This window comes from Callospermophilus lateralis, chromosome 14, assembly GCF_048772815.1.
Source record: "Callospermophilus lateralis isolate mCalLat2 chromosome 14, mCalLat2.hap1, whole genome shotgun sequence".
Lineage (NCBI taxonomy): Eukaryota > Metazoa > Chordata > Mammalia > Rodentia > Sciuridae > Callospermophilus > Callospermophilus lateralis.
Genome location: NC_135318.1, coordinates 35,109,582 through 35,125,988, shown reverse-complemented (window position 1 = coordinate 35,125,988; position 16,407 = coordinate 35,109,582). Strand labels below are relative to the sequence as shown.

At 36.6% G+C, this 16,407-nt stretch overlaps 1 protein-coding gene across 1 annotated transcript in view; it reads right to left on the bottom strand.

The window, feature by feature from the left end:
* Camkmt (calmodulin-lysine N-methyltransferase) overlaps positions 1-16,407 on the bottom strand; it is a 388,519-nt gene that overhangs the window by 55,698 nt on the left and 316,414 nt on the right. Inside the window, exons 4-6 of the mRNA XM_076833434.1 lie at positions 7,780-7,840; positions 5,804-5,858; positions 4,654-4,717 (exon numbers count right to left, since the gene is read on the bottom strand). Coding sequence (XP_076689549.1) covers positions 4,654-4,717; positions 5,804-5,858; positions 7,780-7,840 — 180 coding nt within the window. The remainder of the gene's footprint in view (positions 1-4,653; positions 4,718-5,803; positions 5,859-7,779; positions 7,841-16,407) is intronic.

Sequence of the window (16,407 nt, the reverse complement as noted above, 5' to 3'; positions counted from 1 at the left end):
TATATATCCTTAGATCCTTTATTGATAATTTGTGTGTGTGTGTGTGTGTGTGTGTGTGTGTGCGCGCGCGCGCGCACTGGAGATCAAACACATGGCCTCATGCCTACTAGGCAAGAACACTACCACTAAACTGTACCCCCCGTCCTGCACACTGTTCTCAAACATACTTATACTTATTACTCCAGTGAATTGAGAGAATGACTATATGTTTACACATGAGAGGCCTTTTCTTCCAAGGTTCTGAGGAAACTCAACGACACCTAATGGTTCTTGTTTTTGGTGAAACAGAATGATTTACTGGGGAAAACAAAGCCTCAAAGTGAAATAAACCTACCTTCTAGTGCTGGTTTGATACCCAAGCTCACACAGTGGCTGTGTGAGCTTGGGTAAATCAACCTCTCTGCACTCCATCTCTAAAACCAGAAACAATGATACCTATTTTATAGTCTTAATGAGGTGTGCCATATGATAAGCACATAGTAGGTGCCAAAATAATGTCAATTCATTATCTTTTAAAAAATAATTCAGGCAAAAGTTTGGTAAGATGAAGAGACTAGTGATAGTAACTAAAATGTGGTTTGGAAGTTAAGCTTCATTTTTTGTTACTATTGCTCAGAACTAATTATGTGAACATTTACGTTGTGGCATTGAAATAAATGGAAGGAATCAAAGAAGTTCTGCCCTGTAGTTTTTTTGTATAAATATGCTCTAGCTATGGCAAAATCTAAGTCCTACAGGGATAGAAACTAGCTCTATCTTGACTACGTCATCTCTAGCTATATCTTTAGCCTGAAAGGGCATGCAATTAATACTAGATGAATTAATTTTAATTTAATTTTAAAGGACATTTGTGGAACTACTACCAAGGTAAGGCATGTAGAGCTTACTTATGAAGTATCTAGTAGATAGAAGTACAACTGGAGTCACTAGTGCAGGAAGGGCCTTGACCCAGATAATGGCCTGGGATTTCCAAGTTCTCCAGCACAGGCTGCACATTCTATATGAAGCTTTGCTTGTTGATTATACAAGTCAGAGATCCTGTTAAATAAAATAACAGTAAGCCAGGAATATTTCCTTTAGAAAGCAAAGATTTACCTGTTGTTGAAGAATTCTGAGCTCAAATCATGATGTAGACTGATGCATACCATGGAGATAAGATGCTTGGATCAAGAGCACAGAGAAATGTGTAGCCAAATATTGTTATATTCTGCAGATAACATGCATGTTGCACTGGGTGAGTTAGTGACTGCAGCTAGAGAGAGCTGCTCATCTCTAGGTGTTCTACTTTTATTCATTATGAGTTGTTAAAGGCTTAGCACCAATAATAACTCAGCATCCTATTTCTCTATTCTTATGTCACTGTCATCACCAGCCACAGACCTTATTGGGCAGTTTTACATGTGGGTACTTGTAAATTTCTTTCTTTACTGCACTAAAGGGGAAGTGCCAAAGAAAAAGGAATGCATTTCACATTGTTTTAGGATACATTTGAGAATTGGATGAACTAACTGGTCCCATTTCCAATTATCCTTTCTTCTCTTGGGGTACAGATACAATGGGAGGCAGCTCTTGAGTAGGTAGCTCTGGGCTAAACCTAGGGACAAAGTTTAAGGACCAAGAAGAACCTCAGGGAAACCTACTCATGAGTCCAAGAAAATATTTGAAACTTAGAAAATTCATTTTACTTCAAGTCCTAATCTATTTTCAGATATCTCTGTTTAATAAGCCTCAGATCAACATCTAGCTTTCCAGGGTTGAGATAGAGAGTTCTAGAAGATGTAGTCAATCCATTTGATACATTTTAGGAAGATAATAAATAACCTCACAATTGGTTGACATCCTTCTGTGATATAAATATTCAAGACTAATCATTCATTGCCTCACATATTACAAATAGCAATAATAAGATTAAAGAGAAATAATAGAAAATTCTATTTTTTTTTCATTTATAAAAATGGTAAAAATCAGAATCTTGGAAGCTTAAGAGACTAGGAAGTAAGATTCAGTTGAATTCATTAAATTCAGAAGCCAAGAACAACAAAAATAATTTTTAAAATGATGAGAATAACATACAGGCCAATACTCAGATGTGATGTGTGATTGCCAGGTCGATTTTCAATTACATTTCACTGATGTATTCATTTGTTTCTTAATGTGCTCATCTTGCCCATTAAGAATAATTAGCAGCTTTGCTTAGAGATTTTCTGGCTTCTGGCAATGTTCCCCCCCCCCTTTTTTGTTGACATCCACTTTTACTTTTTAGAAAGTAATTTTTTGGATAATATCCTACAACTGCTGTATAATTTAGGCTTCCTAAAATTTTAAAGGAAAGATGTAAACAGTAATTTTTAAATGAGTTTGTTTCTATCTATATGCATCAATAGTATGTGATTCAGTGAATTAGTTATTCTTACAGAAAGTGGGCACACAAATGGTGGGGGGATTCACTAATATTAACCTCACTCAGTAAAACAGATTACGACGGATGCCCATTGTCGGCTCTGTTAGCAAATCAAGAACAACATTAGTATTAAAAGCAGGAAAAACACATTGCCAATTTTAAGGCTTTATGCATGCTTTTTTCTCTTAATTAAAAAAATTAGATCTAGTTACAACAGAAAAAGGCACACAAACATAGAACAACTGCATGAAAAAACTGAATTCTATCAGGAAAGTCCTAAGAGATGAAATAAAACACACGACCAGTTTTGGTCTGAATCCTGAAAGGACCTACTTTATCTACATTGTAAAGTTCTTCCCCTCCTGCCCTTTGGCACCCCGCTATATTAAACCCATTGTAAAACCCAGCACAATAAAGCACTCTCAGGGCTGAGCTTCTGAGGACCAAATGTTAAAAATCCATTTTCTTGGGAGGGGGCTGTACCAATCATTTCTTTGAAAGGCCGGCAGAGTGAATGCAGAATCTGAGATTTCCTCTCTGATTTCAAGAGCTGGCATGGCATCTTTGCTGTTTAAAGCAAAGGTGCGGTAATTAATGACATTAGCATTGCTTCCCTTCTCTGGAAGCTCTGTAGTTTAGCTCAATAATAATTTTAGTACAATTAAAATTACATACTAACTGCAGATGCTTCCCATAGTTTGATAAAAGTTCTAATTGGTTTCTGATGCTTTTTAAATAAGACACCTGCTGACTTGAGGGGAAAAAAGAAAAAAAAAATCTCAGGTTACTGGGCCCAATCTGAAAGTTTCTGAGGCTAAAATAATCTATTCATGTTCAATATTCCTGCTTTTCTCTCCCTACAAAAAAAACACATCCTTTGAGGCTGAACTGGCATACCTGAGCTTCCTCTTGCTCTCTGTGTTCTCTGACAGAAGGAGGAGGAGCAGAGTGAAATGATACATGCACAGAATAACTCAGAATAAAGCAGAGTGAATGAAACAACATCAGCTCATCTTCAGGAATATTTTGAAAAACTTGCGACAGTCTCAAGATTATGATTAAAATCCTGCATTTTAAAAAAGGAAGCACCTTTTGTGATCTCTTTCCCTTGTGTGAAAGGCCAAGATTGTGATTGGCTGTTTTTCCTTCCTGAATTTTTTTTTTTAGGTCTGTCAGGCAATTAGCTGGGTGGGGCTCTGTAGAGCACACAAGTGCCGCTGAACAATATTAGCTACTGTGCTTCTTGTTCCTCCTTCCTCCTCTGCGAGCAGCCTGATGGAGCTGCAGCGAATTTTATTAAAAAAAAAAAAAAAAATTATAGAACGGAAGTAGAAAAGGAGAATCAAAAATAGGTTTTATGTAAGATGCGGCAAAAAATCCCAAGTTGCGTTGGCATTTTAGGGGCCTACAATTCAAATAAGTAGGCTGCTTCCCTCATCATGTAATGTAAGGCACACCAAAAAAAAAAAAAAAAAAAAAAGAGAGAGAGAGAGAAAGAAAGAAATCAAAGCAAACATCTTCCACTTTTCCTCTCAATTTCTAACGGCTGTTAACTGCCCCTGAGCAAATCAGCTTGACTGCTAAAGTAGGCACAAATTATGCTTGCTTTCTTAGTTAAAGTACAGTTCAATTTTCATGAACTCTGTGTACATATTAGTAAAGCATAATCTAATATAATGGGGTTTGAACTGTAATAGCATAGCAGAAAAAAAGGGAGATAGCTTTTATAATCCTAAATAAAAGGAAATAATGAAGAACTGATAGCTGTTTCCAGTGGGGATATAGGTAACTCCTTGGCAATTAGAATAGGTACGATATTACCTGGTATGTATAATAACAATTGCAGAAGTGGTAATAACAAGCCTGATGCTGGAAGTTAATATGTGCAAGCAATACCCATTAAATAAATATTACATAACTTATTTAATGCTGGCAAGTCTTAATGAAAATAAAAGAGCAAGAAGTGTGCTTGAACATGATTGTGAAATAAATTTTCTTACTGTCTTGAGAGGCTCACAAACACGGGTTCTTTTAATGAGAAGTGTCTATAAAAATCTATCTGAAGGAAAAAAAAAACCCATGTAGTCCTATGTGATGAATTCATATATTTCTACTTTTTCTTAATTACTGATCGTGTGTGTGTGGGGGACTCTTTTTTAATACCCCATGCTGTCTTTCTTTATATCAATTGTTACTCAGCCGGGAAAAAGGAATGAGCACAACAAACCCATTTTCTATCTGAATAAGGATACTTCTGATGGCCTTTTCATTCCCATCAGTTAACAGAACTTCTTTGACATCTGCAGAAATAGCAACCTGAAAAAAAAAAAAAAAAAGAAGAAGAAGAAGAAAGAAAAAAAAGGAGCACAGCAAACAATGAGCAAATATGCTTGTCTGTGTGGAAGTGAAGACAGGAGTGACAACCCTTCAGTATCATGCTTCCTCACCTATTTCTCTGTAACAATCTTCAATCTTTTTTCATTTTATGTCTGCATTATTTTAATCATTCAATCAAATCAGTCAATACTTTTATCATTCCATTTGCGGGAGCCTCTATCTTGCTATCATTCTGTTCGGTAATTGCATTGTGACAGCGGATGATGGTATTCTGAGAGGCTTTCATTTGTGGGCTTCTGTTTATCTAGTAGAGCCATCATACAAGGCTGTCACTCTGCCTTTCAGCCTGCTTCTGTCTGACTGCCTGATGCCCTTCATATAACTTTGCATTGCAGGCAGATGGCTTTGTGAGGGTAATTTTTTTGTGAGCTTTGACATGCTCGCACATTGGGCTGTAACCTCGACACATTGTATAAGAGCGACAGGTTTGTCAAATGCCAATCAGTGTAACAATATGCTTTTATTTGTAGAGACATAAAAACTTGTCTAATGCACTGTGCTGCTACATAATATCTCCTGAATACATGACTCAGAACCCAGAGAATGGGGAACGACGTTCCTGAATGGCCAATCTAATTCAAAAGAATCTAATTACTGAGCGCTCTGGATCATGTTTGTTGGTGTAATAATGCAGGCAAAACATTAGCAGCTATATCATGGTGCTCCAACTGTGATTCGCCGGGCTATTCCTGTATCTTAGCAAATGGGACTATAATCTGAAAAAAAAAAAAAATGCTTTCGCTATGGCAAAGAAAGACTGTGCGAGGCCTGGAATGTCACAACAAGCGATATTGACTACACTGGGGTAAAATGTTTCTGCTCATCGAGGCAACCATAAAATCAATATGATCCGAAAGTAAGTCAATCTAGAAGGTCTCTCAAGACCCGGCAGCTTGACCGCAGCTGATGCTGTTGACGGTTCTCTGACCCAGCAGTTGGAGGCCCTGGAACATTTTTCCTTTTGTTCCTCCCTCTGAATGGGATTGGAATTGAGAAAAGACCTACCATGAGCCCAGCCAAGCATGTCATGCCACCCCCTAGCTCACACACAGCAAGGTCCCTGAAAGAGAGAAAAGAAATGGTAGAACCCATACAAATTAGATGAAAATGGTCAGAGAGATATATATGTTACAAGAACAAATTGCCATCTGCAGTAAGAACGGCGCTACCAGGAAGTTGTGGAGACATGACTAGGCTACCTCATGTCGTTTTGCGTTTTAAAAATAATTATGAAATAGAAAAGTCACAAAGCAGGCAAATCAGTGGGGGTTCCCTCATTAGTGTTCACTGCAACATTACCACCGCTGAGCTGAAAAATCTGAGAAGGTTCCCTTTTTTTCCCTTGTCAATGGCGCTGTCTTTTAGAACTAAACTAGCTAGAGTAACGAAAGATAATTGTTAGGAAAGGATAACACTGTTAATCCACATTCATGCCTTCAAAAACAGTTAGACAAGTAAATGAAGAATATATGTGAGTGTGTATATACCTATATTATAGTCACATACAACACACACAAATAGATGCAATCCTGAATTTACAAAAAAAAAAAAATCTCAAACAAACATAGATTTTGGAAAGCTGAACCGCCCCCATAAAGCACAATTACACAAAGAGCATTTAGCAATTAACACTTAAATCACAATTGACCCCAACACAACACAGCGAATAAACAATGCAGGGACATAATACGGTTAAGCCACAGACCCAGACTGAAGTAATGACTGGGCTCTGGCTTCACCGCTCCAAAGTAAAGCGGCTCAGAGTTAAAGCTCACAGTCTAGTGTGCCATTCTGCACTTACCTTCCCCTTTGTGCCTAAATATCAGCCCTCAACGTGTGACATTCTCTCCCTGGCCCACTGCTCGCTGATTGGAGCTCCAGTCAAGCTTAAGCACAGCGAGATGAGCAAATGCCAGACTTCCAGGGCAGCTCTGCAGCCCAAATTCAAAATTGCCCTGTTCTTATTTTATATGCTTAGATTCCTAAGATTGTTTCTTCTTCCCAGTTCGGGAAGTTTATTTCCTCAAGAGGAGAAAAAAAGCAAAATTAAAAGGGAGTGGGGGGAGAGAAAAGGGAGAAGAAGCCAAAAGAGGATATTCATATCTGGAAATGCACTCAATGAGTCCTTAGTTTGTTCAAAGTAATTATAGACTGGTTGGTAAATATGGACCCTTCAAGCATCAAAAAATACATATTATTGAGTCAATCTTGTAAGTATATATTGTTAAAACACACACCGTGATCACTAATGGCTTGTTGGGAATCATAATGGGCTGGTTCAGGAAGTATATATTGGATGACTTTTATAAAATAAAATAAGAATTAAAACAAGAAACCTATATTTTCTGGGTCTACCAAACATCTTTAGAATTTTTAAATAAAAGGATATTTTTTTCTTTTTCCTAAATCCCACGCACAGGTTGATCTATAATGCATAATACTTGAAAACACTTATTTCTGTAGCATGAATCTGTAATAGTAATTTATATTTCACAAATACATATTGTCAAGCACATAAAAATACCTTTAAAACTAGGGGTGGGATGGCATCTTTAAATAATAGCCATGAGGTGTTTATTTATCAAATATTCTGTAGAGGCTTCTGCAGCAGAAGTTTAAAGAACGTTTTTATTGTGGGTTTTTGTTGTTGTTGTTGTTGTTATTTCTTTTCAACCTTCACAATCAGTAAGGATTGATTGGAGCTTCACTTTTGTTTCCCCCAAATCAAAGTGAAATAAAATGCCTTCAGTGGAAATCAAAAGCCTTTGACATATAGCAAAAAGCTTGCTGTGCAGTATTAGTACCCAAGGGCAATGCAGATTTCTTTTCAGAAGCAACATGTGTTCCTGGTGAACTTTTTTTTTCCCTTTTTCTTGGTTTCTAACAATTTAATTGGAAGACTGTAAACAAGGCTGTTTTCAATGTGCAGATTCACTAAACATGATGGGCTAAACATGGATCTTGTAAGTGAAGCTCTGTACCTGAAAACATCCCTGTGCTTGAGGCAGTAGTAAGCTAGGACCTCCTCCGACGGCCAGACACCTAGAAGACACGAGAGGGTAGACGTGTGATTTATGGGAGTCACTCCATCATAAAATGGCTTTTAAAAATTTGGCTCGGCACAAACTATCTCAATCCAAATCAAGCTTAACGTAGTTACTACTTATCACGTGTCATGCCCTATGAGTTTCTTTCATTGTTATTGCTTTTATAATGGTGAGATTTATATCCCTTTCCCCCAGGGTAACAGTTAAACATCTTCATGAAGTTTACTAAATTTCAATCACAAGAGAATAACTAAGACGATAACAACCAAAATTATAGATGTCAAAAATTAAAATTGATGGTATTTCAAGTAAATCTTACTGTTGTACACATAAAATTAAGAAGCGTACGTTGAAGGCATATTCTATATGCAGCCTCTGTAGATAAAAAATAAATGAAGAAATTACTCTCAGAAGAAAATATACACACTGAAGCCATCGTATCTTTTCATATTAATGTTTTAAAATATTTACAATTATTTTCTTTTTTAAAAAAAAATCAAGTTGGAGTACAAAATTAAAAAATTTTAATTTCTCCAACTTTGGCATATTTTTAAACTTATCAATACACATATGTACCAATGAGCATTTTCTAAAATTATCACCTATAAATTTATTTAGAAGGTTTAAATTTCATGAATAGATATGAACACCTTAAAGAAATGTGTGTATGGAAATGACAGTTACTGTGGTTATCATGGGAGCATAGGGCCACAATGCTTTTATATTTTTCCTCTATACTTTTTTATACTTTCTAAAATTTTTAAGTGAGCATATATTATTACAATAATTAGAATAAACTGTAGTCTTATAAAAATTATATGTTTTTCCCAAATGACTGGACTCAGGCATGGCTCTGCCTGAGGCTGAGGCAGCCTGGGGAAGAGCAGCCGTGTTCTGTCTCAGCCCTAAGCACTCTGCCGCCAGGTCTTGATGCAAAGTTGAAATACATCTTAAAAAAAAAAAAAAAAAAAAAGCCTGCTCTCACATTTCAGAGAAGAGAATGTCAAGGAAACAGTAAATAACCTATGAGATTCAATGGGTAAATACATGAACAGTAAAGAGGTAGCTGCAAAGAGCATTTGCTGCAGGAAAGACTAGGCAGATACACCCTACCTCAGGGCATGTATGGTAGGAATGAGAGTCTGGGAGAAAAACAAGCAAGAAAGTATTTGGAATCATATTTAGGAGGAAAGTCAGAGAGGCAGTGGAGTACAGAAGCAAAGATCACAGGTGCTTTGGGACCAGAATCATTGGACTTCAGTCCCTGATCTGTCATTCTTCAGCTGAGAAACTTTGGACAGGTTATTTAACTTCTCTGTGCCTCAGGTTCCTCGTCTGTAAAATATTATAATTGCAGTATCAACCTCATAGAATTATTGAGAGGATTAATGAATGAGATGTAGGCAATATATCTAGAGAACTTCCTTAACTTATAAAATAATAAGTGAAACAATTATTCCAATAAACAGAATATATGGAGAAAGATCTGTACCTGTTCTTATCCTTGAGCTCTGACATGACCCTGAAGTCCTATATCTGGCATAACTCCACATAAAAAGAACTTCACAGAGACCCAAGTACATAATAAAATTCTCTGAAGGAAGAGCCCAAGACAGTGTTCTACACTAAGTGGATATAATTACCACAAGAATGAATTTCTTTATGCCTTTAGTAGATGGCTGTGAGGTTCAAAAAGTAATGATAGGGGAAAGGTATTTAGCTAAATTTTAAGCCTTGATTAAATATAAAAATGGGACTTAAATGCATAGTCTTTTAAAATAGTTTTATGATTTTCTAAAAAAATTATACAGACTGATTTTTAACTAAATTGAATACAAAAAAATACAAAGGAGAAAGTTTGAAAAAAAAAAAAGATTAGGTAAAATTTCACTACCAGGAATATAATCACTTTTAACATATTGGACATCATTCCAAAAAATCTTTCTAAGGGTATTTTACACAATTGAGACCTTCTCATGCAGGCATTCAATAGTCTGATTTTGCCCTGCTTGATATGTGGTAGAAAGCTTCCCATGATAATAAAAATATACCTTATACCATTATTTGCAATGATTGCCTAGACATTCTATGTGTGCATCAGAATTCACTTAATCTGTTTCTTCTGGGTAGATATTTATATTAGTTTCAAAGTTTTTGATATTATAAGGTTATAAATAGTAGTACAATTAAGAACACAACTTTCCCAACATCTGATTTTTTTCCTTAGGTCATATACCTAGAAATGGGAAATCTGGTCCAACATCAAGTACATTTCACATTCTGATAAACTGGTTGAGCATTCCTAACCTAGAACCTAAAATCCAAAATACTCCCAAATCTGAAACTTTCTGAGTGCCAACATGATGGGAAATCCCATACCTGCCTTCATGTGATAAGTTGTAGTTAAAATTCAGGCATACTGAAAACATTATAGAAAATTACCTTCAGGCTACATATATGTTATATATGAAACATTAATGAATTTTGTGTTTAGATTTGAGTCCCAGCCCTAAGATAGCTCAGTAGGTATATGTAAGTATTACAAAATCAAAAAAACCTGAAATCTAAAATGCTTTTGGTCCTCAGCACTTAGGATAAGAGAAATACAACCTGTACCTAACTGTCCTTTGTGAAAACTTGTATCAACCTACACCCTCAATAAGAATGTTTGTTACTTGCTAAGATAGTAAAAACAAAATAGATTGATAAAATCCTATCTGTTATGTTTTCATGAATTATATCACTGCCAATCAAAATTGAAATGAGTTACTACTTCACACCCACTAGGACAGCCATCATATAAAGGTCAGAAAATAACAAATGTTGGTAAGGATCTAGTGGAACTTTCCTGCACTGTTGGTTGGAATGTAAAATGAGGCACCTACTTTGGAAAACTGTCTAGCCATTCCTCAAAAAGTTAAATTTAGATTACCACATGACCCAGCGACTCAACTCTTAGGCCTATAACCAAGAAAACAGAAATCGCGTCCATACAAAAATATATTCAAAATGTTCATAGTAGCATTATTCCTAATAGCCAAAATGCAGAAACAACTAAAATGTCCACCAACTGATAAATTATAAATAAAATGTGGTCTGTCATGCAATGAACTATTATTTGACAATAAAAACAAATAAAGTACTGATACATATGACAACATGGATAGAACCTGAAAACATTCTAAATCAAAGAAGCTGGTTACAAAGCACCATGTCGTGCATTTCCATTTCTTTGAAATTCAGAGAAAAGTGCAGAATAGGCATATCCATAATGACAGAATGTAGTATGATCATTGTCAGAGGCCAGGATGGTTAGGTGTAAATGTGATATGACTGTTAATGGGTATGAAATTTCTTTTGGAGGTGATGAAATGTTCTAAAATTGATCAGGGTGATGGTTGCACAACTCTGGGAATATACTAAAACCATTGGGTGAACTGTATGGTATGTGAATTACACCTCAATAAAGCTGTTATTTTTTAACAAGATTTCTTTTTCTTATTTGTGGAAATAAAATGACCTTTAAAAAAGATTGTATTTTCAAGAAGTTCCACAAACACAGTTTAAAGAGCACAGAGGTCTATTAGAATGATGAAAACAAATAATAGTACCCAGTCCTACTCTCCAGTTTTCCTTCTTTTCCTGAAACTACTACTTTCAACATTTTTAGCAGGCAGATTCTTCTAGTAATTACTTCCATATTTCTATATGTTTGTTTTGCTTATTCTTGATCTTTCCATTTTAGGCAAAAAGTCTACTGACACCCCTTTCCTCCTCCACAAAAGGAAGATGAACACTCTTTGCCTTTATCTCTACTCCCCTCTCCACATCAATCAATGCTTCCTATTCACCTCTCACCATCTGCTTAATGTTGCAGTACAATATTATAATTCTAGTTTCTCTCTCTCTCTCTGTTATAATTTTGATAAGATCACTTCTCATTGTTGATTTTATTATGTTAGTGAAGTAAAGCTGACTTATGCAGTAAATTATGATTACTTTTCCTCCCTGTGTACATTTTTGTTTTCTCTGGAGTTTGTAATTGTCTTTATTTTTTTTTTTCCTCCGACTTCAAACTCCCATTGTGAAATTCTCAATACATTCATTCTCATCATGTATTCTACTAACCCCATGAGCAAGTCTCTCCTGGTACCTTCTGGCCTGCTTCAGTCTAAGCTGGCTGCCCTCTCTGCTTGGTGCGTAACAGCTCACCTAGAATCAATTTTCATTATCACCCAGGCTTCCCTCTGCCCTTCTCCGTGTTGCATCTCTTTGTTTCCTCTGTTCTTTGTTCCACGCCGTCTTGGTTTACTCCTTCATTCTGGTGTAATACATCCTTTAATAGTTTCTTGAAAAAAGAGTGTATGGGAGGCAAATGTTTGAGAATCTGTTTGATTCCATGGTTAATTTTAATCTAGAAACTCTGTGTTTTCAGCACTTGGAAAGTTTCTTGCAAAGTTCCGTTGATTATTTCTTTACTTCCGCTCTTCTCTTGAATTCTTATTATTTGGATGCTTGAACTCCTAATTTTTTTCCTTCTTTCCAATTTTTTAAACCATTTTTTACTTTCTTAGAAATTTCTTCAACTTAATCTTCTAATCTTTTTACTGTTCTTTTTTGCTGCTATTGTTGATAGTGGTTCTCTGAATACTTCTTTTATGGAGCATCCTGTTCCTATTGCATGAATGCCCCATCTTTTCTTAATTATTTGAAATATTAATTATAGTTTATTTTATCTTTTCTTATATTTATATAGCCTATTTTATTCAAGATGTTTCTTTTTTCTGTTTATCAACTGGCATTTGTCACATCAAAAGCTTTACAAAAGTTATCTGGAAATTCTTTGTTGTCTCATTAAACAGAAGAGTAGGAAGACTAAAAGCTGATTGGAGGTAAAAAAGATTGACCGTGGGTGGGGTGGAGTTGAAGTGCTCATCATTCAGTCTGCATAAATCCCTTTAATCTCTTCACTGCTTTTAGTATATACTCTGTTTTTGGTGTTCCTCCCACACCCCCAGTTTAACTCTCTCTAAAGAATAAACCTCCTTGTCCATTCCTAAACACTTGGAACCCATCCAACTTGTGTTGGAGTGAATGAGCACAGATATTCAGGAATTTCCCCCTGGAATGGGGATATAACTGATTCTTATTCTTATTCTTTTTTTTTTTTTAATTTTTGGTACCAGAGATTGAACCCATGGGCACTTAACCACTGAGCCACATTCCAGCCTTTTTAACTTTTTAAAAAAAATTTAAGTCAGGGTCTCACTAGGTTGCTTATAACCTCATTAAGCTGCTGAGGCTAGTGTTGAACCTGTGATCCTCCCGTCTCAGCCTCCCAAGCCCCTGGGATTACCAGCGTGTGTGGCACCATGCCTGGGTATACCTGCTTCTTAAACAATGTTTTATAAATTATCCTTATTTTCGTCCCATTCAACTCCTACTCTTACATGTACCTGGTGCCACCAATTCCTGAACCTTTCAGAAGTACCAACTGGGTTGACTGTCAACTTTCCCAACTGTTAGCTTTCTCACATCTGCTAATTCAATGAGTTCTCACACATTTGCCTTCAAGTTTTGAAAATTATATTATTATATGTTCTCTAATTTTATCATTTTTATGTGATATGTGAGCTTATGCCTAAAAATACTCCTTAATAGTGGTTTAGTGAGGTTTCTCAAAGGAATTAACTTTAATGCGTTATTCAATCTCCAAGTTTACTTGTAACCCAGAAATATATTATCTTTTGCATATACCTTTGTGGGATAGTTCTGGAGTCCACAACATATAATGATTATTTGCATCTTTCTCAGAGTACATTTTGGCATGAATAAATTCTGAGTGGTGGGACTTTAGTGTACATTCTGGAAGAATAGTGACTAGCAGGGTTTCATGGAACAGAGAGAAACTCATTGGAAAAATGAGAATAATTTTTAGAAAAACATATAAGCCAAGAACACTCATGGTGATGTCCTGAGCTTTATCAGTCAATTCTAGATGTTCCTGTAACATTCTTAATATCAACTGATGAATGAGGCAGAGCAGAATGTGCAGAGTGGCATGAAGAATTGCTAAAGTATCGATCAAAACAAGATTTCACAAAGCATTTTAGTTAATAGTTTATTCTAGAAAACGTGTTCTCTAGAACATATATCATGGATCAGGATACTACCTTAAATGCTACTCAGAGGCATGTAGTTTCCTCTTCCTTAGTGGTTTCTGCATAAATCAAATATGTTAATTTCAGAGGGAAAAAAAGACCTCCTTCATCCCATAAGCCTCTGTAAAGACAAAATAAGAGCACTCTTTGGACAAAAGACGACTTGGATCCAAGTAGTATATTTGGGTTTCCATGGCTGTTTGGTTTCATCACATGCATTTTCTTGGTTCCCTGAAGATGTTTCAGACAGAGCGGGGCCTGTTGAACTTGTAAGACTTCAGAAAGTCTGTGGCCAGCCAACCAATATTAGGTTTGTAATATGATCTACTTAATGTATGCAACTACTTTGTTGTTACTGTTAGTGAAGTAGTTAGTTTAGAATTATTTTAAATGTCCAAGTTTTGTGGTTAATCTGGAAACAAACACATTCATTAGTGACCTGAAGCCTGAGCCAAACCAAAAATCAAGTGACATGAGTGTCCAGCTAGGCATGAGACTTGCGTTTGAGAGCTTTTGCTTTCCCATAGTTCTGTTAGAGGGAAGCCCTAAGGCTTTGACAGACAGCATCCGACAGGTAACACTGCTGACTCCCTCCTCTTGTGGTGATGGCTTCTCCTTGCTCTGTGATGACAACACGGCCAGCTCTCACAGCAGAGATAAGACTTTTCTGTGATCTGCTGAGGTCTACTGAAGCAGCACCCTTCTCTATCTTCCTCAAACTAAATGATCATGTCCATCACACTGGAGTTGGAAGTAAGGCCTCTCAAATCTGAGACTCAAGTGGAGAGGCCAGCATACCCTTAACTAAGCTGTTGAACCTTCTGAAGAAGAAATGCACTGGTAAATGTTACCAAAACGAAAAACAACTCATACTGGAATGGGGAGGTAAGTTTCTTGGGTTATTTTCAGTGTTTTCCCTGGCTTCTTTTCCTTTAATACAATTCACATTTCTGCTTTGTCACTGATATGTCAACCCAGAGTGAGAATCGATAAAAGGCCTACAGAATGCTCCACAAATAATTTTGGGGCATCTGCTATATTTCAGGCCCTGTGGATCACCAGGGAATAAGATGGCATAGTTACTGGGGCTTCTGACAAGTTGAAGGAGACATTAAATAAATAATCACACAAATAATGTGCCAAATTGCAACTGTAATAAATGCTATGTCGGAAAAACAGAGGGTGCTATGAGCATTTAGCACAAGGGACCCAACCTAGCTGGGGAGAGGTCGGGGGAGGTTGGTATAAATGGCATGAAAGCTGAGATCCAGAGGATTCAAGACCATAAATGAGGAAGAGAGGGACAGGGATGGAAAGGAGAGCTCTCCATCAAAGAAGAGCCCCATGAAATAAAGCTCTGAAGAGGGGAAGGGCTTGGTGTTAGTAGAAATAAGGTCAGTGGAGCTACAGAATGAAAGAGAAAGGAAGAAAGCAGTACAAAATGAGACCGGAGAAGTTGTTAGGGGCCAGACCCCATAGGCTCCAAGGCTATGCTAAGAATTTTAAGTCATACCTTACAATAAATGCTATGTTTTAAGCAGCAGAATAGCAGATCAGATTTACATTGTAGAATATAACCCTCTTGTAAAGAAATCATTGAAAGGGGGCAAGGGGAGGCAGGAGGAATCTAAGTAGGATCTACTATAATGATCCAGGTGTGAGAGCTGAGGGTGGTTCAGGTGGTGGTTAGTGCAGTTGAAGGAAAGTGGAATGATTTGAGATTATTTAGAAGGTAAACTGTCGTTTACTAGTTAATTAATGAAGAGGGCAGTAGGGAGAGGGAAGTGTCAACTGTGACTCAGATCTGGGGCATGAATAAATGTGCAGATGATGTACAGCAGACACATATAGGATTTTACTTTAATTTTATATGAATTCGTGATGCAAAAAAATGCCACACTGGGGCCTGGAGTCTGATTCTGTCTCTGCTACTAGCAAACTCTGAGAAACTAGAAAGGAATTTTGCCTCTCTGAGCTTTAGTATCCTCATCTGCAAATGACAGCCTTAGGTTAGATTATATTCAGAGAGACTTTAAGCTATAAAAATTCTATTTCTACAATAGAAAACCAGATCTCATGTTCTGGAGTTAGAGCTCATCTTGAATACCAGCTCTGACGGTTCCGTGACCTTGGCGAGGTATTTAAACATTTTAAGCCTCTTCATTCATTCAATTAGCAGCCAGGCCAGTTCTAGAAGCTGGGGACACAGCAGTGATTGAAATACGGTATTTGTCTAAATAACTTTAATAGAGGCAATAGACAATAAAAAAGATAATTCAGGTGCCAAGTAGTGTTGTGAAGAAAATAAAACATGTTAATAGAATATAAAATAACTACCAGCTGAGAGGTGTTGCTTCTTTAGCCAGCGTTGTTGGATAATGCCTGGATTCTCTTGTTTGTT